Raw genomic sequence first — 27,951 nt, forward strand, 5'->3', positions numbered from 1 at the left:
TAACAACCAGCGCAAAGCAGAGCCAGAGACGCCGCGAACACAGCGCCGCTCGCGTAGCCGTGAGCCGTCACCCAGGCCCAGCCTCCCGTCCGCGGGTCCGCTCCCTAGCGTGCCTCCCCCCTTTTCCCCCTTTCGCGCGGAGCCTTCTCCTCTGCCAAGGTCAAGAGCACATGCTCGGACCGTAGCGCTCGAGGGCGGCGCGTTGACAAATCGCCGGCCGCCCCGCGAGAGCGCGAACACGGAGGCCGCATCGGCGGCGCCGACGAGAGACGAGGCGAAAGCCATTTTGCGCGTCGCGCTCTACTCGACAGGCGAAAATCTTCTTCACCTCGGTGCTGGGACACGCCTAAATAAGGCTGACGACAGGGCCGCTGGCTCCCGACGCGGGTCGGCGCGCAATGCGCGGTGTGCTCCGTTTGGGGCAAAGTGCGGCAGACGTTCCTTCCGTCTGCGTTCTTTTTTCTTCCCCGAGCCCCGGAGCACCGGGGCGCCGGCTCGTTTGTCATTGTCAGCGGCAGCTCGGCGCACGGAAGAAATGCCAAGACGGGATCCCCCGCCGCGGCGCCGTGAATCGGCAGCGCTGGCCCTGATTTCCTGTTTCAGTCAATGCCCCAATTTTCTGGCTCGGGCTGGGACGGGGAGAAAAACGTCTGCATGGAAGGCCTCTGGGAAAGCTTGGCGAGTGCATCGAGCGACAAGGCGCCTCGGGCAGAAAAATATCGCCGCCTCCGCGCCACTTGGGGGATGAAGATGGCGCGCTCTCTCTTCATTTCACCCTCCCGACAAGAGGAAGCTGCCGCTAATAGCCCGTTGCTCGGAAGTGATTCTTATCTGCTTACGCGTTCATGTCCTGGCTTCTGTAGCGCTTGTGATTATTTAGTGTGGTCTTTTTTCTCATTTTTTTAATTCTGATTGTTTCTTCAGTGTCATTTGCAAATATTTCATTATGCGTGATTGTTTCTTTTTTCGGTTGTTCATTCGTATGTCTTAATTCTGCACACTGCTCAGGTCATCGAGGCGTCTCATTTAACCAAGCGTTATTTAATAGAAGTCCAATGTAAAAAAGTACTATTGTGCATATAAAAAATAATGCATCCACTGTTTGGGGAAAAAATAAAGAACAACTCAGCTAGTCTGGAAAAATGTTGCGATGTGCATAGCTTCCTTTAATTTCGCAGCAGGCAGAAAAGCCGCAGCGTACTGTAACAACATGCGCGGGAGGTAGCTTTCCCGCTCTTTGTGGAAAAACTCGATTGGCGTAATAAATGAAAAAGATAATACTCAAATCGCATAATACCGGTAGATAAATATCAACTCATGCGAATCGCCGATACACACAATAATATAGCTGTGTAAGCTTTCCTCCTCCCGCTCAGCTCAGCCGGGATTAACTACGTCGGGGTGGCAGGCTTGCGAAGAAAGCGCGCGCCTAAGCACCTGTCTTGCCTTCATTTACGGCCGGCGTGAACGTCAGTGTCGCCACTGGCTGTGACAGGTGTCAGAATAGGCAGGCTTGTTCCTCTGAATCTTAGGACTGCAAAAACCAACCGGCGGGTTGCAATGGCTCCGCCCGAAATGCGTGGCGCACAGGCAGAGCCGAGCTCGTATGGCTTCCGTCGCTCGATTGGGCTTTCTACGTCCGCCTTGCTGAACCGATCGACGCTGAGCAGCAACTCCGGGGTCACATCTTAGAAGCTACTCGCCCTTTCTCGACAAGCGATAATATTGAACCACTCCAAAAAGTGCGCGCGTGCTTTCCTTATAGCAGCGTTTACCCACCCACGGCGTTCTCTACACGATTGCTAGCAGACATGAAACAGAGTGAAAAGCAGACAGTAGACATTAAGTATGCGTCGCGTTACTCGGCAACATGCGCACGTTTTGAATTCAAAACGGAAGAAATTCGTAGTTGGGACGTGTTTTTTCTCCCCATTTTACAAACGAATAGACGTGCATCGTACGCACAAAATGCGCAAGGCATCTCGTGATTAAGCCGACCATGCTGCGAGCGAGCTCTCTGGTTCCTGTGATGGTGTTGCCTATTCACTGTTCTATGCTCACTGCGCAATGCTTCAGAGTGACAGCATCGCTACTAAAGTCCCACAACACACCCTTCCGCTGCCTGGGCGAGTTGTGAAAGGCCGGCATATTTTTTTTTTGAAAACAGGTGTACATATGCGAAATGAAGTGCAGCACCCGAAGCCAATTTAGAATTTGCAATTATATTTACTCAGTAACAGAACTCGTGCAACCTTAACACCTATTTATTATTTCACGTAAGCGACACACCTATCCCACGCGCCTCTCATATCCTTACACGCAGCAGACTACATTCAACCCGAAAGCTGCAGAACCAGACGGCGCTGACGCTAGCCACAGCGACCATGGAATAAAAAGACTACGCACCACGGGAAGAATAGTGAGCAACAAGCCAGGAAGAAGGAGGGGGCAACAGCAGGTGCACCTCCTTCCCTATGGCTAGCAACTCGCATGCTTCACAAAAACACTCAATATTTGAATAATTTGGAAAGTTGAAGAAAGAGAAGTGAGTGGCTCCGCCCCGAGGTCTAAGCTGATGCAGGTGAAACGAAGCGCAGCCACATCAGTATAAGAGCGCACTCTCTCCGAAACCACAGGCGCACGAAATCAGGCAGTTCTAGACAGGCGCTGGGCTAGCATCAGCACAAACAAGAGAAACAGTACAGCTGTTCAAGCATCGACACACGACCTGCAGCGTGGGCAATGTGGGTGCACTGCCGGGAGTTCCTCTGATCTCCGAGTAATGAGCCTCCCCCTCCCCGTATACCATATACGCGCCGCGTCGTTGTGGGGCGCAAGGCCAGAGATTTCGCTCTCTTCTTTCCTGCTTCCGATGCGTCGGCGCCCACTGTACCGGCGCGCTACTGCAAATAGCGCGGCTCGGCATACGCGACCGCAAGGGGAACCGAGCGAAGCTGCCCACTTTGATTGTTCGAGTCGCCCTGTGGAGCCCGCCAGGTGAGAGCGCACCCCTCCGCGTCAGGAGCTGAGGGTGCGGTTCGACCCGTTCGCTGCTGCTGGTGCCGCCGCTGACGCGAGTCCCGCTTTGCCCGCAATGCTTCCTTTCGCCGGTATGCCGAAAAGGAAACGAAAAGCGAGGTATACGTGCTACCATCGCACACGCACATACAGAAAAGTTCGGTCTGGCTTTTAGATGTCAAACATCGATGAATTGCGCGCTTCGCTGCTCTCCGCAAAGGTAAATACTGTAACGGGAGAGCCTTCCGTTGCCACTACTTTTCGTTTTCTTAATTCCTGGGGCTCCGCTGTGGTTTCTGCCTAATCCGTGGAAACGTGACCTACCAGGTTTTGGGGGGATAACGACAGCGCGTGCGTTGTTCCCCACTTCGGCATGCCAGCTGAACAGCGCTTTATTCACCCGTCATTGTTCAACGTTCCGATGTCTTATTTACAGGGATCGACGACAGCGCGAAAATCTCGCCCGCTGGCGCCATAAACTTTTAAGCATTTTTTTTAAGGCAGTATTTCGCCGCCGTGCACCCCTGGCTGTGGAACACTGACACATGCTCGCACCTGTAAAGCATGCGCCATGCCCTAGGTTTCCTTGACTTCAGCGCGCACCTTGCACTCTTCGTTGCGGCAACGAAACATTTTATTTGATATGCGCTCGAACGTTGTGAGTTGCGGGTGACATTTTCGCGTAGTGGTTCGTTTTGTAAAGAAGTAGGTAATCAAAACAGCACTGAAACGCTTTACAATAAAGTCAACCTGCGATCGTTTTCCTGAAGGAACGAAGGTGTACTGAGCTTCTTTAAAAAGGAGCTCCACATTTTGAGCCCGGTTGTTATAAAAAAAAGTGCTGACTACGTGTAACATTACATGCCGCACAGGAAGGAAGAGTAGAAGTGCAAAGCTCTCGTCTAGTGTCTAGATTCGTGCATGTCTTTGCTTTGTGCACTGGCGCGCACGGGAAACAAGCCTTTTTTCTTTTTGCTTCGACGGTGTAACTTGAGAAAGCGCGCGAATCGTGCACGCAAGTGCCGGTCCGTGCTGCAGACACCCATGTGATTCTCGCGCATCGACTCTGGCTCCATGCATTGGCCAAAACGGGTCGCCCGCGGTCTGCGCCGCTGCCGTTCCGGGCAAGCAGCGGTGGGAATCATGAATACATCGCGTCGTCGTTGTCACGGCAGGCCCAGCGGTGGAGGCCGGCTTCGATTGGGCGTGGGGCGCCCCTCTATTGCCAAAGAGCACGCCGCGCTATTGGATATATATATATAGCCCGACGCTGACTGCCTTTTGAGCGGGCCTTGTGCAAGCTGCCGGGCGATCGGCGGGGTGTTGCCGCGAGGTGGAAGCCAGGCAGACCGAGAGGCCAGGGATGTGGCCAGCAGGGCGTCTCGGTCGCCATGGTTACAGGCCGCGACGCCAGGTACGGTCACCGCGGTTAGCGCGAAAATAGTTGGCGCCCAAGGTCGGGGCGGCACCGAGGACTGACCTCCGTCGGCGTACGTCTCGGAGCCGTAGCCGTCCTGGAGGCCGTTGGCCCAGGTGCCTTCGTACTTGGCGCCCGAGATGAGCGACTGGCGCACGCCGTAGCGGCCCTTGAAGCCCTGCGTCCACTCGCCGCGGTAGCGCCAGCGGCCGCGCGTCTCGACGCCCAGGCCGTGGCGCTTCCCGTTCTGCCACTGACCCTCGTAGCCGCTGCCCGAGGGCCACGTGTAGACGCCGGACACCTCGAAGCCGTAGTGCCACGAGCCGCAGTACTCGCCCTGGCCCTTGGGGCCCGTGCAGACGCCGTGGCCGTGCGCCTTGCCGTCCTCCCAGCCGCCGCAGTAGGTGCCGCCATCGTCGAAGTCAAAGCGGCCGCCGCTCATCCTCCTCGCTCTAGCAGGGCACGGCCGTCGCCACCGGCGACATCTCTCCGGTCGCCGTCGTGCTCCCACTGGTTCGGGGTCGTTCGAAGGACAGATCAGGCGGCTTCGCCGTCTGCGCGGCCGCCCCCCCTGCGAGACGCGCCGATGCCCGCTCCGCCGCGCGAGGCGCCAGCGGCGCACGCCCTCGTGCGGCAGCCGACGACGCCCGCTAGCGCCGCCGCTCGGCGCCCGCCGGCACCACACCGCCCTACACGACGACGCCCTGGAGATCCACGCGGCGGGGAACAGCGCCGGGGCGCGTCGAATGACTTGTTTCACGCTCGGAGGACCCCAACTTTCACTTCCCGAGATCACCTCGCTGCGTGGACTAGCAAAAATGCGACATACTTTCTTCTGCGGTATTTGTGAGCCGTCCAAGCTTTGTAACTGCTCTACCATGAGTCCAAAATCTTTCTCTGCCTCCAGTAGATAACCTTAGCACAAAAATCGGCTGTCTTAACCTCGTTTCTCCACATTTTTATTGGGTTTTATATCAACTAGCTAAGAGCCCACTTAATGCTGAAAGATAAAACTGAGCAGCTACCACGGCTATGTAATACTGAAAATCAAAAGAGTAATAGATAAAGCTAGAAGCGAAATCAAAATGACATATACTGATAGCGGTGACATCGTACACAGCTTCAGACATAGTTGCAGCATCATCCAAATTGTCCTCCCGGCACAGAACAACCGTTTGTGCGCCCAGTTTAACTTTTTTGCTTGGCAAGTCGTTTCTACATTCCAGCAGCAACGATTTGTCAGTCACATGACCTACCTGTCAAAATTAGGAAACGACGCATAGCTATTATTAAAGTTAAAACTTCGAAACTATAGTGTACGAAGAACAGGGACGGATTTTTGGGTAACTCTTCGAGGGGGTGTTCCTATCTGAGCCACGTATTTCTGCGACATTGTTGGCAAGGTTTTCCTACGTAAAACCGGCCCACCGCCCTTTCCATAAATCAGCCCCTGGCGAGATAGTTTTAAAACGTTCAAATACAATCAATTATGAGGTACATATTGAAATACGAGTATTTCAGAACCTCAAGGTTCTTTCAGAAAATATTGCTGTGTGGCCGCGGCATGCAGTCCTTGTTGACACGAGGACCACAATAAAGAATTCAGCGACTAATTAGCGACTTGTTGAAAAGTTAGATGGGCGGATGAGATTAAGAAGTTTGCTGGGATAAGGGGGCCGCAGCTGGCACAGGACAGGGTTAATTGGAGAGACATGGGAGAGGCCTTTGCCCTGCAGTGGGCGTAGTCAGGATGATGATGAATTGTGGAAACGCCGCAAAAGCTATAGAGCTGTGTCGGAGAAGACCCGTCACTCTGTTAGACCCCAGTCAAGCAAGAAGCAGCCAACTTATTTCATTATGATTTTACTTTCATATGATCTTCGTTAGACCCGCAGGTGCACACTGGTCCTGGCCTGAGGTGGGCAACCTCATGAGGTCGACCTCAACCTCATGTCGTGAGGTGAGGTTGAGGTGAGGTCGGCGCCGGCTTGAAATTTTTTGAGTGAGGTCAGCAAATCAGACCTCAACCTCACGCGTGAGTTTGAGGTTGAGTGAGGTCGTCATTCAGTGAGGTCGAAATTTTGAGGTCGAGATTTTTGCAGTTGCCACGTCTTACTCCGACGAGTGCCGCTTCCGAAGCGGAGTTGCAGCGCATCACCGCAGTGTTCATGCTGTGACGCTTGGTGTTCGGTTTCCCTGTGTGGACAACCGGATGCCACAGTTCCCTCTTAGCTTCCGGTGCTGCGCCGTCATGCCCGTTCAGTCCGAGCCTACAGGAAGACGCACCCCTCTGGTCTTCCCGGAAGGAGTGCTGCTGTCACAGCACGCCACTCTCCCTCCCATTTGCCCCGCTGGCGGAGCACCGAGCTGCCTGCCGGCCGGCTCAAACTCCCGGGAGCGCGCAAAGCACCTAACTCACGTTGACCCACGGTAGCTTTGTTTGATGCCGCAAACAATTAAGTTCAGTTTAACAAGCACGCAATAAATTCGTCGCAGCGCTGATGGCGCCTAGCAAACTGCTTCGTGTTCATGCTCTTTGTCGGCGCTGACGTCATGGCTCTTGCCTTGCAGTCGAATAAAGGGGTTCTTGCTGTACATTACAAGCTGACTTAACAGAAACTGGAGCAGTCGGCACAGGCGAGAGAATGTGATTCAGCTAGTTCCTAACAAGGACACATGCTGATTCGATGAAAAGAGAACGAAGCAGAAAAAAACTGTATAACACCGTCGAAGCTTTTGATCGGTGTCTTCCCCTTTCGAATCTCACACTACTTCTGTATATTCCCGTTCCGTAATGCAAGCAGATGCAAATATAATTTCACTTTTTTATCCTTCCGAATAACTTCTCGTTTGCCCCCGGTTCCTTTTCCTTCTTTTAATGAAGATGTGGGAATGGAACGGATTATATGCTCGCGCTGTGCTGCTGAGTCGCTTTTTCAAACCTTCTAATATCGCGTTTAATGGGGCGCACTGTTGTTCGCTTCTGTTTTTGGTGTGCAATTTTTCTTTGTATGTTTCTACGCATTCTTTTTTTTTTCTTTTCTCGTATGGGATCAGTTAGGTTGGCGGAGCTGCCTTGCAGACGACAAGGCACTACACGTTATCTTTCCTTTAACTGTTTTGCCGAGACCCATCGTTCACCTTAAACAGCTTCGCAGAATGCTCGCGCGGTGATCGTGGGTAAAAAAATGTCGATGATGCTGGTGTACCATCGATTAGTTCAGTTTTGAAGGAAAACAAGTGACTGACTTCAAGCAGCTTGTCTCAGACTGGTTGACGAAATGGCGCCCAGAATTCTGTTGAGGCTAATGAGTACTTAGGCGTTTTTTTTTTTTTGTTCCGGGGGGGGGGGGGCTCGGGAAAAGATTTCGCTGCGGGGAAATTTGAGCACAGAGCCACGGTGCTCTTGATAGAGAGAGCGGTTCCCGCAACCCACTCTAGGCCAGTTGTTTTGACCCGTGTGATTTCAATAGTTGGCACAGTGTTCGACGACGTAATCTAGCCCTTTCAAAATGCCGCGGCTTCACCGAGTCATCGGAGAATTCCCAGGACTTCGAAACCATTACCATCGCCACCTGGAGGGAAGTGGCGGAAACGGGGGAGGGTCCTGACCACCTAGGAACATAAAAATCATCATCATCATCATCAGCTGCACGTATTCTCATTTTCCCGCAAAATAATTGTCTTCGGTTGCTGGATAATGTACAATATTTAATCAATATTCTGACAACTTTTAATTTAGCAGCGGTCTATCAAACTTCCCCGGGCTCATAAGGATACACTGTTAGCATCCTCATCATCGCCATCATCTCGAGAGTCAAAGGCATGTGTCGTTGCATGATCTTTTCAGTATGTCCTACATGAGAACTGGCGCGTTTACCTGCTGGAGCTGGACAATCCGAATATCATTAATGTGTACCGGGTTGTGGGCACTCTTTGTAATGCGTTATGCGCGCATGTGTAGTAATGTGGGATCCATATGTATCTTGGATTGGGGGTAGGTGGGGGCCTGGTATGACGAGAAATTACATCGTTGTCACGTGAGTGTGATGTCATATTACAGCGTCGTCACGTGACTAGGTTTGATGGCACATGACATCGCAGTCGCGTGACCTGGTATGACATCACACCGACAGGATGCCGCCACTAATTATACTAATTAGTCTTAGCGTAATATAATTATATCAATTAGAAATAATTAACTACGTGACGTCATCTTCATCGCGTGACTCGTCGGCTCGTGATGTCGCATGGCGCCGTTTCTTGCGGACACATTTTTGCTGATATCACCTTGAAAGTGAGCCATTTAAAGCTTTCGCATTAATAAAAGGAACCGCTCGCTTCTACACAGACATAGTACAACGTGCCTCTGTTGGTGTACTACAGTCGCAGCTTGTTAAGTGTTTTCGAAGGCAACATACAGAGGACTGAAAAGAGCATTCTCGCTATGCCGGATAGAGCTAGAACATCGAAATATACTGATATGCGTGTGCATAACCGTCGCATTGGAAAGTACATCGACGAGTATCGTGAATACCTCCCCCCCCCCTCCTCCCAATTTCTGGTAGGTGGTGTAGAAGGGCTGTGTTTGTCAATTGCCGGTTCGTGCGTGATTGAGCGACAGGCTTCCAATACGAACAAGTATACACGAAGCAGGTTGCCAAATATTGACACACATAAAGTATTCACCGACGTAGTGGTGGTAACCGCGTATGGGACACCCCTACCCGCAGGCCATATACTCTGTGAGGGTTCATCCCAGATTATAAGCTTCTCCTATTGCGTGCACACCAACAGTGTCTGTACACACCTTATTAAATAATACCATCATCATTTTGGCTTTCCTGTCTCACAGGATTCTCAGAATTGTTTTAACATAAAAACTTCTTACTCACTTTTGTTTTGCTTTTCGTTTGTTTTCTGAGGTCGAGCAGCCGACCTCAACCTCACAATTTGAGGTTGAGGTGAGGTTGAGTGAGGTCAGCAGTGGCCTCAGGAAAAGTGAGGTGAGGGCGTCTAAGGAGACCCCAACCTCAACTGATGAGGTTGAGGTCGAGTAAGGTCGGCAAATTCTTTTTGAGGTTGAGGTGAGGGTCAGATTTTTGAGGTCAAATGCCCTCCTCTGGTCCTGACTCGCAGGAGATGCCGTAGCGGGTCATTTAATACTGTTGCATTACTTGACGCAGAAATGGAAAAGCAGCAGTCAGGAGCCTCATAGATGACAGACTGACCAGACTGGTTTCAACTCCTGCGACATGCAAAACTCACCATTTTTTTGTTTGGTTGATCTCTGAGGACGTGAATAAAAAAGGAAACTTTCTACGCTGCACCCATAAATGAGCCGCCGTTAACGGCTCTCGTTTTCCATGGCACGGGAATGCTGAAAACTGCGCAGTTTTCATTCGCAGCCAAGATGACCTAGTAGAATTGAACAGCTTATGAGGCAAACGGACGGCGTTCCCGTTTTTTTCTTTTGTCTATTTTGTGGCAAGTTTTCAGCGAAGCTTAGTTCATTTTTTTTTGCGGGTAGTTCGCCGCAGCGTTTGAATCGTGTTCATGGTAATCTGCCACCAAGCAGAAACAACCATGGCAATCACCGATTTTTTTTTTTTGTATGCCTGAACTTATCAGTTCACGTAGTTATGCTTTTGGAAACATGATTTTGTTCTGTATGTACTTGCTTTCATATATTTGGCGTGTATGACAAGCGGCTCAGATGGCTAACGTTTGTTTAAACTGAAGGGAAGGGTTCTATGCTTTTCCGCATATCTTAACGTTTGCAAGATGTGAGGCTGTTTGGAGGAACAGTCTTCCTTTAAAAGCCCTTACGGCAGGTTGGGCTTTCCCGTTAATCATTTAATAGTGCGGAAAAGCACGCTTTGGCGGGACCTAAAATCAAGGATAATTTTAGTTACAGGTCGGAGACTGGGCGATGTAGCCCTCCCCGCCGAGGACGAACGCGCATCACGTGACGTAAACGTCACGCTTTCTGGAGGCCTCGTTGGGACTGACTTTGGCAGCGAGGAGGAGAGTGTTTGTTCGGCAGGCACAAACGGCCCCTTCCTTGGCGTTGGGCGTTTTCTTCGCGTGTCTGGCAACTTCGCAGCTTGCGGGCATCGGGATGACCACGGGGGAATCCCCCTTTTGATGATGGTGATTATGGATTTTTATGCCGCAAGGGTATGTATGGCCAAACAGCGCCATGGCACAAGGTATTTTAGACTTCTCAAGGTGGGGTCAAAGACCCATCCTCCTTACCCCTTCCCCAAATCCCCCTTTTAGCTGGTTGGTCTGCGCGAGGACTTACCGTGGCGGCATCCGTCGGCAGCGCCCGTGTGACGAAGGAATCCGCCTTTTTCACGACGCGACTGCGCATGCGCCCATCCCCTGGCGGCGGTGTCGCGAAACATATTGGAAGGGTCGCTCGCTCCACTCGAGACCGGTCGTGGAAGTGTAAACAAACCGGCTTCCTACGCGGGGTGCGTTGCTGCAGCCGTCGGGCATTCAGCGCGACGCATTTGGCGATACCTACGAAATGTGTTGCATACGGCAGCAATGCCCAATATGTAAAGGGAAGTAAACTCGGATTTTTTCGCTTTCCGAGCGCTTCCCGGGACAGCCTTCGACGCGAAGCGTGGATAAAAGCAGTTCGCCGGCTCGACGATCGTGCCGCCCTTGGGCACCGTCAAGCACGTCAAGACTGTGCGGGAATCACTTTGTGACAGGTACGGATGAGGTACTGTGTTTAAATGCGTGTGCAGTCTATCACGAAGTGTTTTATTCATGGGCAGGAAGGCCGCGAATGTCACCGCGGCACCCAGACTTCGTTCCGACGCTTTTTGCTTTCTCAAGCAAGAATGCCAAATGGGCAAGTGCTGTGAGCCGCTTTCAACGCGCGATGGAGCGGGCAACGAAAAAGAAGCTACGAGAGCATTCACGCATGGTGCTAAAATTTTGTCATAATCTCCTATGGAAATTTCCTTGTTTATGCCACTACACCCTGGCCAATCCCCCCGTGTGGGTATGTGCCTTGTATTAAGAGGCAGAAGAAGAAGAAGGTGCGTTATGCGTGTGTTGGAACCATATCCATGATGAAGAGCTCTGCGTGGTATCGCCGGAATGGATTAATGTGCGCCTCTCGCGCTCGTCTTTAGGGACGCGCATGCTTGCTTAACCTATGCAGCGGTGTGTTGTGGGAAAATACAGTGAAATTCTAACAGAGCTGCTTTGTTGCGAGTACGCTTGTGCTTTTATATCTCGTGTAGCTATTCTGCAGCGCGTGAGCACAGCGATTGCTTGTGAAAACTGTTGTCCCCAGTCGTTTTCTGTACTACGGCGTGCACGATGTAGTATCCACCTTTCATGAATGGCAGGCATATACAGCGGAAAACGCCAACCTCACTGATCGGGGATATTTCATTGAACATTATGTTCCGAATGTAGCCTTCATCTCTGAAGCGGCGGCCCTTGCTAGCTGGTGTTCGCATCGCATGCCGGATGATCGGAGATACTGAAGAATTTGCTCTTCGGTGGGCACTACAGCCTGCCTCGGACTTCGCACCAAACCATCAGTCAACCCTAGAAATCCTCCAGGTACCAAATGCTGCCCAGGACACGCCATCGTTGACAGATTCCAACAAAACGTGCTCCGCAGCGGCACTCAGTCCGGCCGGGTTGGGCGCGCAGTACCCTACCAGTGAGCTTCCAGCGTTGTACGCGAGGTGGCAGCACAGGAAAATGAAAAAGGAGGATTGGGATCACATGCGCCGCTCCTCTGCTTTGCAATGTGTCTCAGGCCGTTTAGTTTTCGTGTTTATGGCTCTGTGGTCCTGTTTACAGCCCATCCGCGTCATAAATTCTACATTTACGCCAACAAAGCGCCGCACCGAGTGAACGAGTTGTCGCAGAATGAGTTCTATGTTTCTTAATGTTAATGAATTTGTTTTCTAAATTCGTGCATACTGCCCCACTCGCACAATGCTCCAATGTAAAAGGAGCCTGTTAGTAACTTGTATAAATAAAAACACCGCTAATACGGTGCAGTGGCGAACATTCCGACACACGCCTAATACGACGAGTCAGTCGCACCCCAGAAATCTACCAAGACATCCATCGTCTAGCGACACCCATCCCGCAGGAATTCGGCACCTGGCAGAAGTGGGACTCTCATCGGACAATCCGGATTGCTATATTGCCCGGACACAGGATCCATATCATCGTTCACCTCTTGATTTCTACAAATCAGCGCACCTTTTTTCATTTATTTAAGACATCTTACTCATCTCTCACTTCATAGTTTTTATGCCCTGAGGCAATAAACATCGCTTCAAAAAAAAAAAAAAAATCCGCAGCCGTCATTCAGCGCATGTGTTTCCGCAGCTAAACACTGAAGAGGCTACTCCAATAATCAGAAGCGAGCGGACACCAGGTTACTAAATCCAGCTGAAGAGAAAATTCCTAGGTTCAAGGTGCCGGTAAGTCGGTGTGGTTAAGTCGGTGAGAGTAGGCGAGTAGAGTAGTGGGGACGAGGCCAGGTTTTGGAATACAGAGAGCAGTCTTCAGACGTGTGTGTCAGCCAGCTCCTTCGGCGTTGGTGCGAGGAACAGAACACTGAAACGCTCTGTCTGCAAGAAAGTGCAGGGTACACCCAACAGTGTGAACTCGGACTCCTGCGCAATCTCAGCTTAAATAATCAATATTCTTGCAGCTTTCCCTCTTAGAAATCGCAATCAGAGCTTGCTCCGAGTTCTTACGCCTACGTCTGGCATCCAGCAACTGAAAACCACTGCGACAAGGAAAAATAATCAGAATAACACGATCTGTCACATTTAAACGCCGAAATTCTTTCCAGCGCCCTTTGCCACCGCAGAAACAGGAGTCACGTGATCCCTCTTGCGGCGTAACATCGACGATAGCGCCGTTAGTTCCAGTGGTAGAGCTCGCTCCCAATAGTGATGTCCCTTTCAGGCCCCGGCTGCCGTATGAATGCTGCGCAAACTAGAGATTCCTGCTGGTAGGCGACGTTAGGCGCATATTCCTCCTTTATGTGCGCCTCGATGTGAATATCACTCCAGTGCAGCGAGTTGATGATGCTGGGATTCCGGGTAGTATTATAGTCGCGCAGCACGTAGGCGATGTGGGCAACGAAAAGCAGTCATAACGTTCCAATAAATTCAGCCATCGGAGAGGTCTGCGAGGAACAGAACACTGAAACGCTCTGTCTGCAAGAAAGTGCAGGGTTTATTGTTTCGGTTATAATTGTGTGCTAAGCACTTGGACTGCTTTTTGTGTCTCTGCTGCTGTGCTCATTCGGCATTAGTTCCTAATTTTGTGAAACGATGGTAATAAGAACGTTGATGATTATTTGTTTCGACCGGCCGCTTTCTGCAGGCTCAAGTTTAAAAAAAAAAACGCTTCCTTCGTCGCGGGGTCCGATTCACCCCCGCTAACACTGTTTGTTTGTTTTTCTTAATTCAGGGGTGCGTTGTACAGCGCTTATATGCCAGATTTTCACTTACTTTTGGATGCGAATCACAAGCTCAGCTGCCGCACAGGTTGGAAGACAGCTCACCCATGTTATCCCGTCTAGCTTGGAAGAAAAGGAAGACAAAGAGGAGAAAGTATATAGGTGAAGAAGAAGAAGAAGAAGAAGAAGAAGAAGAAGAAGAAGAAGAAGAAGAAGAAGAAGAAGAAGAAGAAGAAGAAGAAGAAGAAGAAGAAGAAGAAGAAGAAGAAGAAGAAGAAGAAGAAGAAGAAGAAGAAGAAGAAGAAGAAGAAGAAGAAGAAGAAGAAGAAGAAGAAGAAGAAGAAGAAGAAGAAGAAGAAGAAGAAGAAGAAGAAGAAGAAGAAGAAGAAGAAGAAGAAGAAGAAGAAGAAGAAGAAGAAGAAGAAGAAGAAGAAGAAGAAGAAGAAGAAGATAGCCTCGGATAGAACCTCAGGTAAGCAACAACAATATGTGAGCCATAGGCAATCGGCAGCAATGCATTCATTCAGCTTTTGCAAAAGCGTTTCGGGCATGTATGTGCAACTTCGTTTTATAACAATATCCCATACCATAGTTGTCTGCAGGGCACAAATGATGGACCCTGAAGTGTCAAGGGCTATTTATGGTTACTTGGGGGTCGGGCTAGACTTCCACCCTGACGTAATAAAAGCACCAACACGAGTTACAGTGAAACTGACATCATTAGATGTTTGCCTCATATAAATAGACACAGGCTGCTCGCATCTATACACTGCATGTTAAGAGGAACAGAAAAGAATATGCTTAAGAGGCTATAATTCATATACCTTATCGAACGTTCGCCAGAGTCTGGATGGCGTGAACAGAAGTGAAGTGGTAACCGCGATTAATATAACAGCTGAACCTTGTGATATATTTTTTAAATGTACAAAATTTATGCTATTTTCGGTGCAACAAAGCACATAACGGTCTACGAAAAAACGCAAGCCGTGGATAACCACCGCCCTACTAAACCATGTGTTTAGAAATTGTGCACACAGTATCATTTATACATGCATTTGCATAACAGCTGTTCATGCACGCAATCAATACTTCGTCATTTTACGGGACCACCCAACCCAATTATCAATGATGATGCAGAACTAAAAGAACGTGAACTGGTTAATGGGTCATTCCATAACAAACGTCCCAGACGTTCCGCGCGACCATCTCCAATTTGTTCAAAAAAATTCATGCAAGCTTATCATAATGTGCGTAATGAAAGCCTGAAATATTTTTGCCGAAAAAAATTATTCGTGAGGTGAGGGCAGTTTGAATATTTAGAAAAGGCGATAAACCAGGCTCAATAATTAATAAAAAATTCAAATTTTCAGAAACGCTTCACAGTTTTTTACTGACATTTTCACAGATTATGGCTTTCGATATGATTCGGAGTACGCAGCCTTATACGATATAAATATCTGAAAAAATCGAAAAAAATAGAAATTTACCATTTCTGGCGTTTTTTGTTTTAAGTATCAACTTTCTCTAGGAAATTCGGAAATAGCCATTTTGTTTCTCTAGATGTCTATTATTTATAACAAATGTTAGAGGTGATGAAACTGCGTACATCGAAGTAAAAAAATACTAAAGTTGCGAAAAGTGCGTTTTGAGCGAAGAACACTCCTTAATTTCCCCCTGAGATGGTCCAAGTAAAAATACAAACAATAGTTGGTTACGTAAAACACTTTATTGCATTTCATTTCTGACATTTTTCTGGGGGTGATTTTTGTTTAAAGCGAGAAAAGAATTTTTGAACTTGAGCTCTCACGCCGCAAGTTGCGTCGTCTCCGCAGAGCACGACACTGCCGGCACTATGGCCAGACGAAATGTAGAGTTCTTGTTCTTAAGTGAGGTTTGCGCTTCAGGCAAGCATGGGAACCTTGAGTAGTCGAACAGGTATCCGTGGAAAATGATTTTCTTAGCCCTGCCGGGGCGGCACATGCCCAAGTGAGCCAGTTGTTCGGTGTGGTTCTGTCGCAGGGAGTCATTTTTGTCAGCTCCATGACATACGTAAGCACCAGCATAAGAGCTTATGAGACGCCGATCTGGAAATGACCAGAACGATCCGGTGTTGAAACAATCCGCGACGCAACAGCCCCACGTGGTACCCGTCGCTTGTGGCCATCAGAGGCTTATGCCCGGTTGTTTCCGATGTGATGTCTTGGTTGATTTAATCAGTGCAATTTCTGCTTTAATACTCCAGCGACAACTGTAGGCGAGCCACTATGCTGGTGACGCACCTTCATGGGAGCGACGCACCTACGGGCGAGCGGGCCGCGTTCACCGCCAGCGCGTCTAGCGTTACTCGCCGCAGCGGTGTGCACTTCGCACCTTCACGTGCGCTCCGTTCAATGTTAGCTGTATCTTAGCTAACATTCAAACTCGCGATTATAACACTCTGCGGGAAATTTTGCATGGAAAAACAATGCTGAACACTTTTTTTTCTATGAAAAAACCCCAAGAAATAATAGGTTCAAATTGGATCCACTCCAAATACCCTCTTCAAGAGCGCCCCATAAATCGGCCCCTCACAGAATACAATATATAGCGGACCATCCAAAACAACTGGCGGACTTTCGCAAAATACCCGTTGCGCTTTCGTGAAAGAAAAACACGACTACAGCAAACATAAAGAAACGAAGATAACAACATAAAAGACTCAGCATCCTATAGTTGAAAAGAAGTCATAATTTGGCGTTGGAGTTTTCGGTTTAAACCAAAAAAAGCGATAAGAGTAAGTCGAATTCTGTTTTCAAAATTTGATTTAGCCGGAAAAGGTCGGTATCCCTGACATGCACACCACAAGTAGCTGACTACTAAGTAGGTGTTAGACTCAGTCCAAAGAGAATATAAATGGAGTACAGAAGCCATGGACGCGGTACCGTTAGATTAGCGCAAGTGCAGTTGAGCGTTTTGAAGCATTACTCCTCTGTAGCTTACACGCCTCTGCAGACAGGGAGGCTCCACCTACTCGCCGGCTGTTAGGGAAGCGCAGTTTGCTCTCTGTTATCAACCTCTTAATTCGGCCACTCTGTTAAGTAGGTGTCTTCACTGCACGTAAGGACACTGATGCTAAAGCATTCCTAACCGCCATAAAAAGTGGCGTATTCTGGCTACCGCGATGGTTCAGAGGCAGTTCCATCGCTGGCTTCTACACGCAGACCCCGCGATGCCTACCCTGTCTCATGAAACCGATTTTTTATATGTGAGCTTCCACTTCTGGTTTTGTTGAATGCTGCGCCATTCACCTTCCGTTACTTTTTCTATAGAGGCGATAGCGATTCTTTATACAGGCTCTCTAAGTGTACCTGTGGTATATTTAGAAGGGGGGGGGGGGGGGGGCTCCAAGAGAAAATTTCTGTGGAAAAAACATGAGAGACCCCATCTTTTTCATGATAAATGTATTGCGCTAATAGGACCGCCCACCTATACATCACCTATACACCTATACATCAAGAATGGCATGAACTGAAACGGGATAATAGTTTGGATTAAAAGAGAGAGAAAGAAAAGAATAATTGATTAAGTCAAAATGTAATATTGCATAGAGAAGAAAATATTGTAACATTTACCAAGGCAACCGACGAGATTCCAGCATGAAATTTTGAACAGCGGTACAAACAGATCTGTGGCTTAACCCGTGTGTGGTGGCGCCAAATGACAACAAGAGCGGGCTGCTCAAACTAAGGCCAAGATGCTGCAAGGGCTCCTCCAGCAACCTTCTTCTCAAAGAGGCGAAATGGCCACAATGGTGCCGAAAATGACAGACAGATTCAGGCTGACGGCAAAATGCACAAAGGTGAGATAGCGCCAAACCAGATCTGTGCAGACAGAAATTTAGAGCAGGGATACGGCAGCTCAACCTTGTCAGAGATACCTCATACTACCGAGATCGACAAACTTTCCTGCTCCAGGAGTATCTGAGATGTTGATAATCCGCCGATGTTAAAAGTGCCGTGGCTTTCGTGCTTAATAACGCACGTCGCCGAAACCTAGATGATGTGATACACGCTGTAGCCAGCCGGGAGGATAGGTAGCACAGGGCCGCTTAGGGATGCCTTTTCGAGATTATCAGAGATCTTGTTTAATGTTACACTGTTCTGACCGGGTACCCATGTTAATCGAACAAGGTTCGAATGCGAAGGAAGTAGGGATAAGAATGTGCTTGAAGTGGGAGAGTCAACATGCGAAGCGAGGGACGAATGCAAAGATAAAAAATCGCTAATGACTGCCACTGCGGTAATAGAGGGGTAATAGAGCATCCGCCTCGCATTCGGGAGGTGCTGGGTTCGATCCCCAGCGCCGCCGGGTACCCGCCGGTTTTCTAATGGGTACAAGATTCCCCCGGCTAGATGTTCTACTCTTCTGGGGTGCTCTTCTTAATGGTGCACATTCAGGAAGGTACAAACAAACGAGAGGTGTACTACAAGCAGCTGTCCTCTGTGCTATGCTGTTTGATATTCCGCTGAGCTCCATTCCTCGCCACCGCTATGTTCGCACTTACGTCTATGCGGACGACATTGCGTTTCTAGCGCCTGATATACATTACCTCTATCTTCAGCTGCAAACGTATTTGAGTACTCTTGATCAAGCTGGTTGAGTAGCGTACACCTGACGTTAAATGTTACCAAGTGCGCCATCCTTGTTTTTCCTCTACAGGATCCTGTTGCGGTCTCTCTTACATGTCAATTACAACCACTTCCTCGAGTTCAATCCCTGAAATATCTAGGCGTCATTTATGACGCCTAGATATTCACGCAACTATAAATAAGCTAGGAATTGAAGGGACAGTAACCTATGTATTAGGATGGAGTGTCCTACGCTGTCGTAAGCTTCGGAGACGTCTAGCGTAACCAAAGCAGCGTACAGGTGTTGACGACGAGGAAGAAGAATTTGACTCTCAGGATCAACATGTGCATTCCATGTCGAACATCGCAGCCGGAAACAGAGTTGACACGGGCTGAGAATAGTTCTGCGGTCCACAAAGTCCGCAACCCGAATTACGAGTAGTAACACCCTTTATTTTAATTCTACCACGTTTGGTGTTAAAAATATAGGCCTAATATTATCAAAATTATAGCCTCTACCTGGTTTTTAAGTAAAGGGACCACCTTGGCCAGCTCCCACTCAGACGGTATCCAAGCGTGTTTGATAGAATAGTTTACCAGATGTAATAAGGAGTCGGGAGACTCGTAAATAGAATTTTGAGCATCTTTTAAGTGACACCATCAAGACCGGGAGCAGCATCTGGCAATCTCTGAACAACTTGTGAAAGCTCTGGTAGATTACGTTGAGAGACAGAATTATTTGGGATGGAGGACCCATTGCGTTTGAGAACCCGCGCATCAGGCTCCATCATATCTGTATCATAGGTGATTCCAACATCGCTTGAAGTGCCCGAGGTAAGTACAGCGGTAGTGGCAGTAGTTCGTTCCTGGGGCTGAGATGCTTCAGATAATGTAGAACGGGTAAGAGGAGAGAGAACACCTGTCGAGAGAGGGGCCAAACCGGCCTGCACGGCATGGGTAAGCTGAGCTGCTAGAACATTAGTAAGGCATGCCGAGAAACTTGCGACATTCTGCTCAACAATTTTAGTCATGGAAGCCCTCACAGCAGACGCAATCGCCTGAGACAGCGTCGAGTCTAACGTGACTCCTTGACGAGCGGTTACACCTGCACAACCGTGGGCCCGTTCTTTTACTCTAATATAGCGTCTCGGCGCGAATAGCGTTTCCTGCCAATGCTCTCAAAGATATGAGTTTCCTGCGTTCGAGAGGGACAGTTTGAGGAGTATGCAGTGTGGGCCTTATCGCAAAAGGCAACACTTCTCGTTCTGCTCAGTGCAGGTGCTCGTTGCATGCATGAGCATTCCCACAGTTGCAACACCGCAGCCGTCGGCGCTATGGCCATAGCGCCAGCAGTTGTTGCACTGCAGAGGCCTAGACGATAATGAGTCTACCCGAAAAATGAGAGGCCATGCCTCGATTTCAGGTGTGCAGGAAATGCCGGCAAAGGTGGCAATCACAGATTCAGTAGGCACCCGCATGTTGCCAACGTCCAGGCTACAGCGGTGCACAGCAACGACACATGCTGCGGGCAGAAGTTCAAGAGTCTGTGCTGGAGTCAGGAAAGAATCTATGCTTCGAACAATATCTTTCGTGAATGCCAGATGGGAAAGAATAAATGGACTTACCCGAAGCGAGTCAAATGATGAGTTTAGTAGATCTCATATATACAGGTGAGGTCTGACGATCTGCAAATAATTCCGCAGCAGCGTCCAATCTGCCGTACCTCATTGACTCGTAATGAGAAGTGGCTGACTAGAGTGCAGCCCGAACAGCTCCAGGTTTGGTTATCTTGACTGCGCCACCACCCTTAGGCACCAGCGCAGCAGGGATGCTGCCGACGCTGCTGCGCAAAAAAGCTTCCAAAGGCACGGGATCAGGGGATAGGGAAGCCGATCAGGAGGAGCCCCCCTGGCCGGGAGACTGGGCAGACATACCCCGGGTTTGCGGCCTTACCGCGTGCGCTATGACCACAAAACGAGAAGCGCAAAGGCGCAAGGAGAAAGGCCACAACCAGCCACCCGAAACTTATGGTGAATTCCAATCGCAGGTCCGGAGCGGTATGCACACTCTGTGACGGAGCGCCTGAATCCGGCGCAGAGCACGTGACCTGAAATTGCGATTGAAGTACACTTGCTCTTGCCAGAGCATGTAGGTGGCGCTTGGGAACTGCTGGAGGAAGTACTTGTCATTCCTTGCGCTTGCCCGCGCTTTCCGCGCGATTCACTTTTGAGTCCATAGCGGCGGGCGAAGCTGCTCGTCTGCTACGGAGCGCGGAGAGGAGCCGGCGCGGCGGACGCGACAAGCCTCAGGAAATGGAGGGCGCCGCTATCGCCGCTGAAAAAGAATGTCACGCAAACTTCCGGTCGACTCCACCGATTTCGGCGGAGCAATCCCGACTGCTCCATGGAGCAATCTCGACTCGGCAACCGCTCCCTGTCTACGATTGGAAGGCGCGATCTGTGGCTCAGATCTGCGTTTGGAATGCAGTTGCTCCGGAAAGAGCAGAAAACGATGCTCCCGAAGTGCTCCAACTCTGCGTTTGGAAGTCATCATTAGTTCGTTCCCAGAACTGGAACGAGTCCCTCTTGCTGCAGGAAGGTTTAGCTTGCCGCCAGTGCACCCACCCAGGGCGTTGTTGTTGTTGTTGTTGTTGTTGTCGTCGTCGTCGTCGTCGTCGTCGTCGTCGTCTTGGTGACATGGCACATACTTACGACGGGGGATCGGCCAGGGTTCATTGGGGACACCCCATAGAATAGGGTAAACACTGGTGTCAAGCTAATGATTGTGCCTTGGGTGAAATTTCAGAGTAATTTAGAAGAACAGGAAGAAACAAAATATCGGGAGAGAATATCTGAGAATTAAATAATTAAATATATGAAAATACCCAAACGCTCTTTTAAATGCGAAAATTTTGGAAACAATAAGCAAGGGAATCTGCCGGTAGCTGTTATATGATTGTGGAGGTATTCGCAAACTTAATGCAATGCAAAACCCCTGGCGCTCGCGCCGAAAGAGAGGAGGAGGGGAACCGACAAAGTGAGACCCAGCTTTGTAACGGGAATTTCTAGGTGTGCTCTCCTCTGATGTGCAAACCTCCGGCAAGAAGAGAGTAGGAAATGCTCCAATGTCTCGACTTCACCACAAGCCGCACAAAGGTTTGTGGGACTGAACCCGCATCTACATAAGTAAAGATTTAAACGAGGAATCCTGCACAGCATGAGTGTCATCGCTACCTCACACTGCCGGGTTTTACACGCACGAGCCTTCCATGGGTACATAAGATGTTGGTAGTCAACAGTAGAGAGTAAGGGATCGTTGCACGTGGCGGTTATAAACTGAAAACGCTGAAATCGAGTCATACCGAAAAGAACAAGGTTAGGGACGCCACAGGCAACAGATGCATTTAGAGCTGATTTTGCCAAAAAGCCTGCTGCTTCGTTCTGTTAAATACCGCAGTGGCCTGGTATCCAAACGAAGCGCACCTCTTTCACCCATCCAGGAATAAACAACCTCAGTGAGCGTCTCAAAAAAGCGTTTCGTGTGGACTCCAGCGCCAACAAAACAGAGATACAATCTGAGAGGAATATCACCTGAGAAACAGTTGTGGGAATTTTTAAAGCGGCCAGCCCAAGAGCCATAAACTCTGTTAGAAATATGGTTGTGTAATCCGGGACTCCAACCGAATAGCTCCACAAGGGAGACTCTGAAAAAATACCAACCGCTGCCTTCCGGCCGACCCCAGACGAATCTGTAGCAATCACAGTATGTTGCGGGTAATGGGTAAGGTGATCAAAGTGGAGTCCAGTAAATGTCCTTGCAGGCAGATGCCTCGCATTAGGTGGGAAAATATAATCAAAACAATATCCACGGGGGACTCTGCCCAACCAACTCTGCATACAAAATTGAGATCCACACCAATGTTGGATAAAAGGTTATGAGTAAAAACAACTTGAGGGAGGAGGAACCTTGGCCAATGAGGAGTGAGAAAGAGAGCTGGGTGCGAGACGAAAATAGGTGTAGCCACACCAGGAACCGACTCAAATTCCCGCAAAAAAGTACTGACAGTTAAAAGGTGAAAACGGGAGTTAAGGCCGGGAATACGAGCCTCCAGGTACAGATCTGCGATGGAAGCTGATTGAGGGAGACCTAGGCAGAGGCGCAGTGCGCGCCTTTCTAACAGCAGCAACAGATGAAGCTTACATTCAGGGGAGCCAGAAAAAAGTATGCAGCCAAATTCCAAAATGGGTCTGACATAGGCTTTGTAGAGAAGTACAAGCGTGTCCCGGCGCATGCCAAATTTCCTATTACTTATTCGTAGTAGTCTACCTAGTGCACGCTCACCTTTCTCAACGTTAGTCTTGATGTGGGGCCGCCAGTCCATACTGGCATCATAAATGACGCCTAGATACCTCAACGATTCCACCTGAGGTATGCTGTCCGAGCGATAGTGTAGCGATATATATAGAGGCATGTTGGTTTTAAAAACTATCACGCTGCTTTTGTGCACATTTAATACCAAATTTAATGAATCCAGTCAAACCTCGCGTGCACTGAGGTAATCCTGGAAAGAACGATATAGGGCATGAATGTCTGCTGCAGAAGCAAAGAAGGCTATGTCGTCTGCATAGAGATATACTGTAACATCAGGGTGTACTGGAATGTCGCACATCAGCAGATTGAATAAAGTGACGAAAGTACAGAACCTTGTGGCACGCCTCTGGTCTGGGCATAGGTGTCTGAGGTGAAGGAAGCGTCAGAGCAAAAGAACTGCCGTCCTGTTAAAAATTCGCGGATGCATGCATAAATGTAGTATGGCGGGTGTAACAATGCCAAATTAGACAGAAGGATCGAATATTCAACACTGTCGTACGCTTTAGCAATGTCAAGCGTCACTAATGCTGATATTCTTTCTTGCGCATAACAAGACGGATTCTGCTCTCTAAATCGATATGGGCAGACCAAATGGAGCATCCGCGGCGAAAGCCAATCTGGGCAGAGCTCAATGCGTTGTCTTCTGAAACATGCGCTGATAGGCGGCTGTGCACAATTCTTTCTATAATCTTTACCAAATTGGATGTTAGAGCTATCGGCCGAATGTTATCAATATGGAAGCCTTTATTTGTATCTTTTAAGAGCAATATTATTTTCGCCCCCTTCCAGGAGTGCGGCAACCATGCAGTTTCCAATGATGTATTGACCAGATCGAGGAGGTCCTGAGTGAAGTCTTGCGCTAAGATTTTCAACATACCGACCGTAACACCATCCCGACCCGGAGCTGAGTATTGCATTAAAGAAACTGCAGTTGTTAACTCTGATTTGTCAACCACAATATAGTCTGAGCAGGGGTAGGGGGCGAACAGAGGGACTCTACGCTGCTCCTGAAAACGTGAAGCAAGCCCTTGAGCAATTCGCTCTAACTCATCTTTCGCCTCATGTGGAGAGAGCGCCACCGAGCTGGTTAACTGCAAGGCTGAGGAGTTCACATTCTGTTCCATAAAACGACACAAAGCCTTCCTATTTTTGGGTTTGACAAATATGTGTTAAAATTTTGACTGTAGTCATCATTTGCATTTGCTATGGTTCGTTTAAATGAGGCCGAGAAAAATTTGTAGTTGATCCAATTTGCCGGGCTCTGATTGTGCGAAAGGGTCCTCCACGCTGCTTCCTTACGACGGAAAGCTGTCTCACACGCGTCATTCCACCAGGGGTATGGTGACGTATTGCACATAGCAGAACGCACAGTGAAGTGGGAGCTCTCCGTAGCCTTCAAAACTGAAGAAGACACTCGCTGAGCCCTGTCGGTCCTACATGAACAAGGATCAGGTGTAAGGGAGGCGCGCAAAGATGGTTTGTAGGCTGCAAGATTAATTAATTTACGGGCAGAACCATGATCTCGGCGGGGGCTCACGAATATGGTGAAACTAATTGGCAGGTGGTCACTAGATGTGTCACAGTCAATTGGGGACCATGCCCCTACACCTACTCCTCTTGCTGCGGAGGATAAATTGTGAACTGAGCGCGAGTGTCTGCGGATGAAGGTTATGGCACGAGAATTGCAACATCGCACATCATTTGCTGAAATCCATGCCCATAACATATGTCCACGTGAATCAGTATAGGAACCCCAGACGACGTGATGTGAGTCGAAGTCCCCTGCAATGATTACCCTGCTAGAGTTTGCAAGTAAGCTGTCTAGGTGGTCTGTTCTGCATACTCCATTTGGAAAATAGACGTTTGCGACTGTGACAGTAGCGCAGTGCCGCAAAGTGAGATCTATAGCTAGAAGCTCGCAATCAGAATTCGTTACTTTTTAGTTATTAATGCCCGGTGACACAATTTTGACGAAATCAGGGTCACCAACCCGTCGCCCCTACCATTTATGCGGTTCGCACGGAAAACACGAAACCTGTTTAAAGAAAATGACTTAACAGGGGAGAGCCAAGTTTCTTGCAAGAGCACAATATCTGGGTTATGAGAAGATAGAAGAATTTTTAAATCAGGAAGAGAAGATGCAATAGAGCGGCAATTCCATTGGAGAACCTTTACACCCGCCATGATGCCTATTCGAGAATAGAGGCTGAAACAGCCTCTTATAGCATTTGTGACTTGGAAGACACTCTAGACGGCCCTTTTTATGTCTTGAGCTGGGGAACGGAGGGCTTAGAAGGAGAGGTTGAAGCACGACGCTTCTGCGTAGGACAAGCCATTTCTACATCATCAGTGCAAACAGTGTTGCGAGAAAGACTTACAGGGACGCCGTCGAGAGGCGGCATGTGATACGGCACCTTGGGTGATGACGTGGCAACGAAACTTTGAGCCCAAGCTTGCTGTGATGTTGATGCTGGTGGAACTACAAGCTGAGGTTGAGAAATAGCCTGATTTGCAACAATATCAGACAACGCCTGCGTGAAGCTGCTGAGCATGCGCTTGACCACAACTGAGAGTGCTTTTTCGACGGTTGACACTATTAAGGCAGACAATGTGGCCTCGAGGTCAGGAGTAGAGGAACGCACAAGGCTGGTATATGAATGTTTTTTGCGGTTAAGGAGTGCATAAGCGTCTGCCCGTGAGCATCAATTCTGCTCAATTAATTCCAATAAACTTTGCTCCTGTGACCGACTTGCACAAGTGGCATCATCGGCGCTGTGACTGTTACTGCATAGACAACAGCTTGGCTGTTCAGCGGTGCAGCTGTCGGAAGAGTGGCTTTCACCACACACCCGGCATCTGGTCGCCGATTTACTGGCTCTACCACTATGTCCAAATCTCCAACAGTTGGTACATTGCAGGGGTCGAGCATGCAGCGGGTCCACACGGTAGACAATTGGCCAAATTTTCAACTCCGAGGGGCATGTGCGACCAGCAAAAGTTATTATGACTGACTCCGTTGCAAAACGCACTCCAGCCATCTCGCGGGAGCAGCGGTATACAGAAATAATTCCCGCCCCGGCTTCCTGAAACTCCTCCAAAATTTATTGAATTGAAGATGACAAGTCCACTCCATGTATCCGACATACACTCAATGTTTGCCGACTTACAAACAATGCCACACCTCCCAAAAGGTCGCACTTCAGAGATGTCGAGATAGTGACTGGTTAGACTTTTAGTTGATGCTGTATTGTTTTCGGATTCTTCGCTTTGAGAATTCCATCTCCAATCGGTACAAGCAACACGGGAATTGAATTGACACCATTTTTTCAAAATGAATTCAAGGGCAAGCTTCCGGCCGGCAGGCAGGCGAACCAGGCTGCCGAGCCTCCTCCCAGGGAGGTGAAAGACATGCCTACACACAGCGCACCGACAACCTTACATCATCCGAGTCAGCAGAGCTACCCTGAACCCTGGCAAAAACCCCACGAACGTGGAACGGCCTCTCCAAAAGAAACGCCCGGCATCACCGGAAAACGAAGCAGGCAGGCGGTGACGAAGCAGCAGCAGCAGTTGTTGTCCTCGAGAAGCTAATAGCGCGTACCCACCGCAGGGCATTGGCCAAGACACAGGAGGTGACTTACAGGTGCTCAAAACGTTAAAAATATTAATATTAATTTTAAAAAGAATACAGATTTCTCTAGCACGTGCTAGCGGCACTTCATCCTCTTCGGCATTTCGATACTGCCTGCCACGCGGTTCGCTGCAGATACAAGTTTTAAAAATATTTTATCTTTTTTTTGCATTTTAGGGGAAGTGCTTTACTTTTCAATATTAGTTCTGTGTGCTTGAAAACGAAATGTTGCAGGTAAAATTTTGACGCCGCAAAAGATACTTGCTATTGTTCTACTCAAGCCGAGGAGACGATCAAGCATATTCTTGCGCAGTGTGTGGCCTTCTTACCTCTATTTAATGAGGACGCCACGGGGACCCCAACCGCTTTGCGATTTAAAAGCAGACAAGGTGTAGTGAGTTTTCAAAAAGTAAAAAAAAAATTCTGCCACTTATCTCAACAGCTATAGCTGTAAAATTGTAAAAGGCAATCGCGTGATGTCTCAGGAGAACGAGAGAATATAAATTTAGACACGGAAAAAGGAAAACTCAAAATTGGTTTTTGATGAAAGGAAATGACGCAGTAATTTTCTCACATCTCGGTGGACATCCGAACCGCGCCGTAAGGTAAGGGGGGAATGCAGGATTAAAAGAACAAAGCGAGAAAGAGCTTCCGTATAGTGGAGGGCTCCGTAATAATTTCGGCCACCTGTGGATCTTTGACGTGTACTGACATCGCACAGCACACGGCGCCTTTTGCGTTTCGCGTCCATCGAAACGCGGCCGCCGCGGCAGGGCTCGAACCCGGTAACTCCGGCTCTGCAGTAATGGTTACGAAAACAAATTACGCAATGCTTAAGCGACGTTGCGTAAATCGCTAAACTCAGCGGGAGCTGTGTGCAATTTGTAACCATTTATTCATCATTCATTGTATCGTTGTCTTCTTTTACTATTATATCTTCACAATCGGCTGTAATCACGAAGTGACATGCTTGGCTTTTCGCTCTGCGCGTTCTGTCAGTGCCACCAGAACAGCGAGAGAGAAACACAGCGACAGATGAAGCGTCCAGCAAGTCTTCGAGGGCTGGCTGGCCGGCCAGCTGTGCCGACCCCAGACAGGCACGCCAGGTGGAGGACGGGAGAAGTAGGGGGATTGCAGGGCGATGGGGCTTGGAGAAGAAAGTCGCCAATAGGTTGGCGTATGAATGGGGGCAGTTTTGACAGGACAGGCCGAAACGTACCCGAAAGGGGATTAATCGAGCTGGAGAGGACAGTGTGCCCAGCTGAATTAATGAAGAGATTCGGGTTGGGGGAAGGAAGTGTCGGCAAAGATTCACGCAAATGAGTGTAGTGTGGCGTGATTTCCTGCTTGTAGCGGAGGGCTTCGTCAGCGGAGAGTGGGCCTGACCAGAGTATCGCTGTTGCACAGTGTAGAGCTTTGCGGGCGAGCTGATGTACAGGCT

The 27,951-nt window shown here is 49.1% G+C and overlaps 1 protein-coding gene across 1 annotated transcript in view; it reads right to left on the reverse strand.

The window, feature by feature from the left end:
• jp (junctophilin) overlaps positions 1-5,055 on the reverse strand; it is a 92,594-nt gene extending 87,539 nt beyond the window's left edge. Inside the window, exon 1 of the mRNA XM_077646498.1 lies at positions 4,499-5,055. Coding sequence (XP_077502624.1) covers positions 4,499-4,877 — 379 coding nt within the window. The 5' untranslated portion in view covers positions 4,878-5,055. The remainder of the gene's footprint in view (positions 1-4,498) is intronic.
• Between the last annotated feature and the right edge of the window lie 22,896 nt (positions 5,056-27,951).

This window comes from Amblyomma americanum, chromosome 1, assembly GCF_052857255.1.
Source record: "Amblyomma americanum isolate KBUSLIRL-KWMA chromosome 1, ASM5285725v1, whole genome shotgun sequence".
Classification (NCBI taxonomy): Eukaryota; Metazoa; Arthropoda; class Arachnida; order Ixodida; family Ixodidae; genus Amblyomma; species Amblyomma americanum.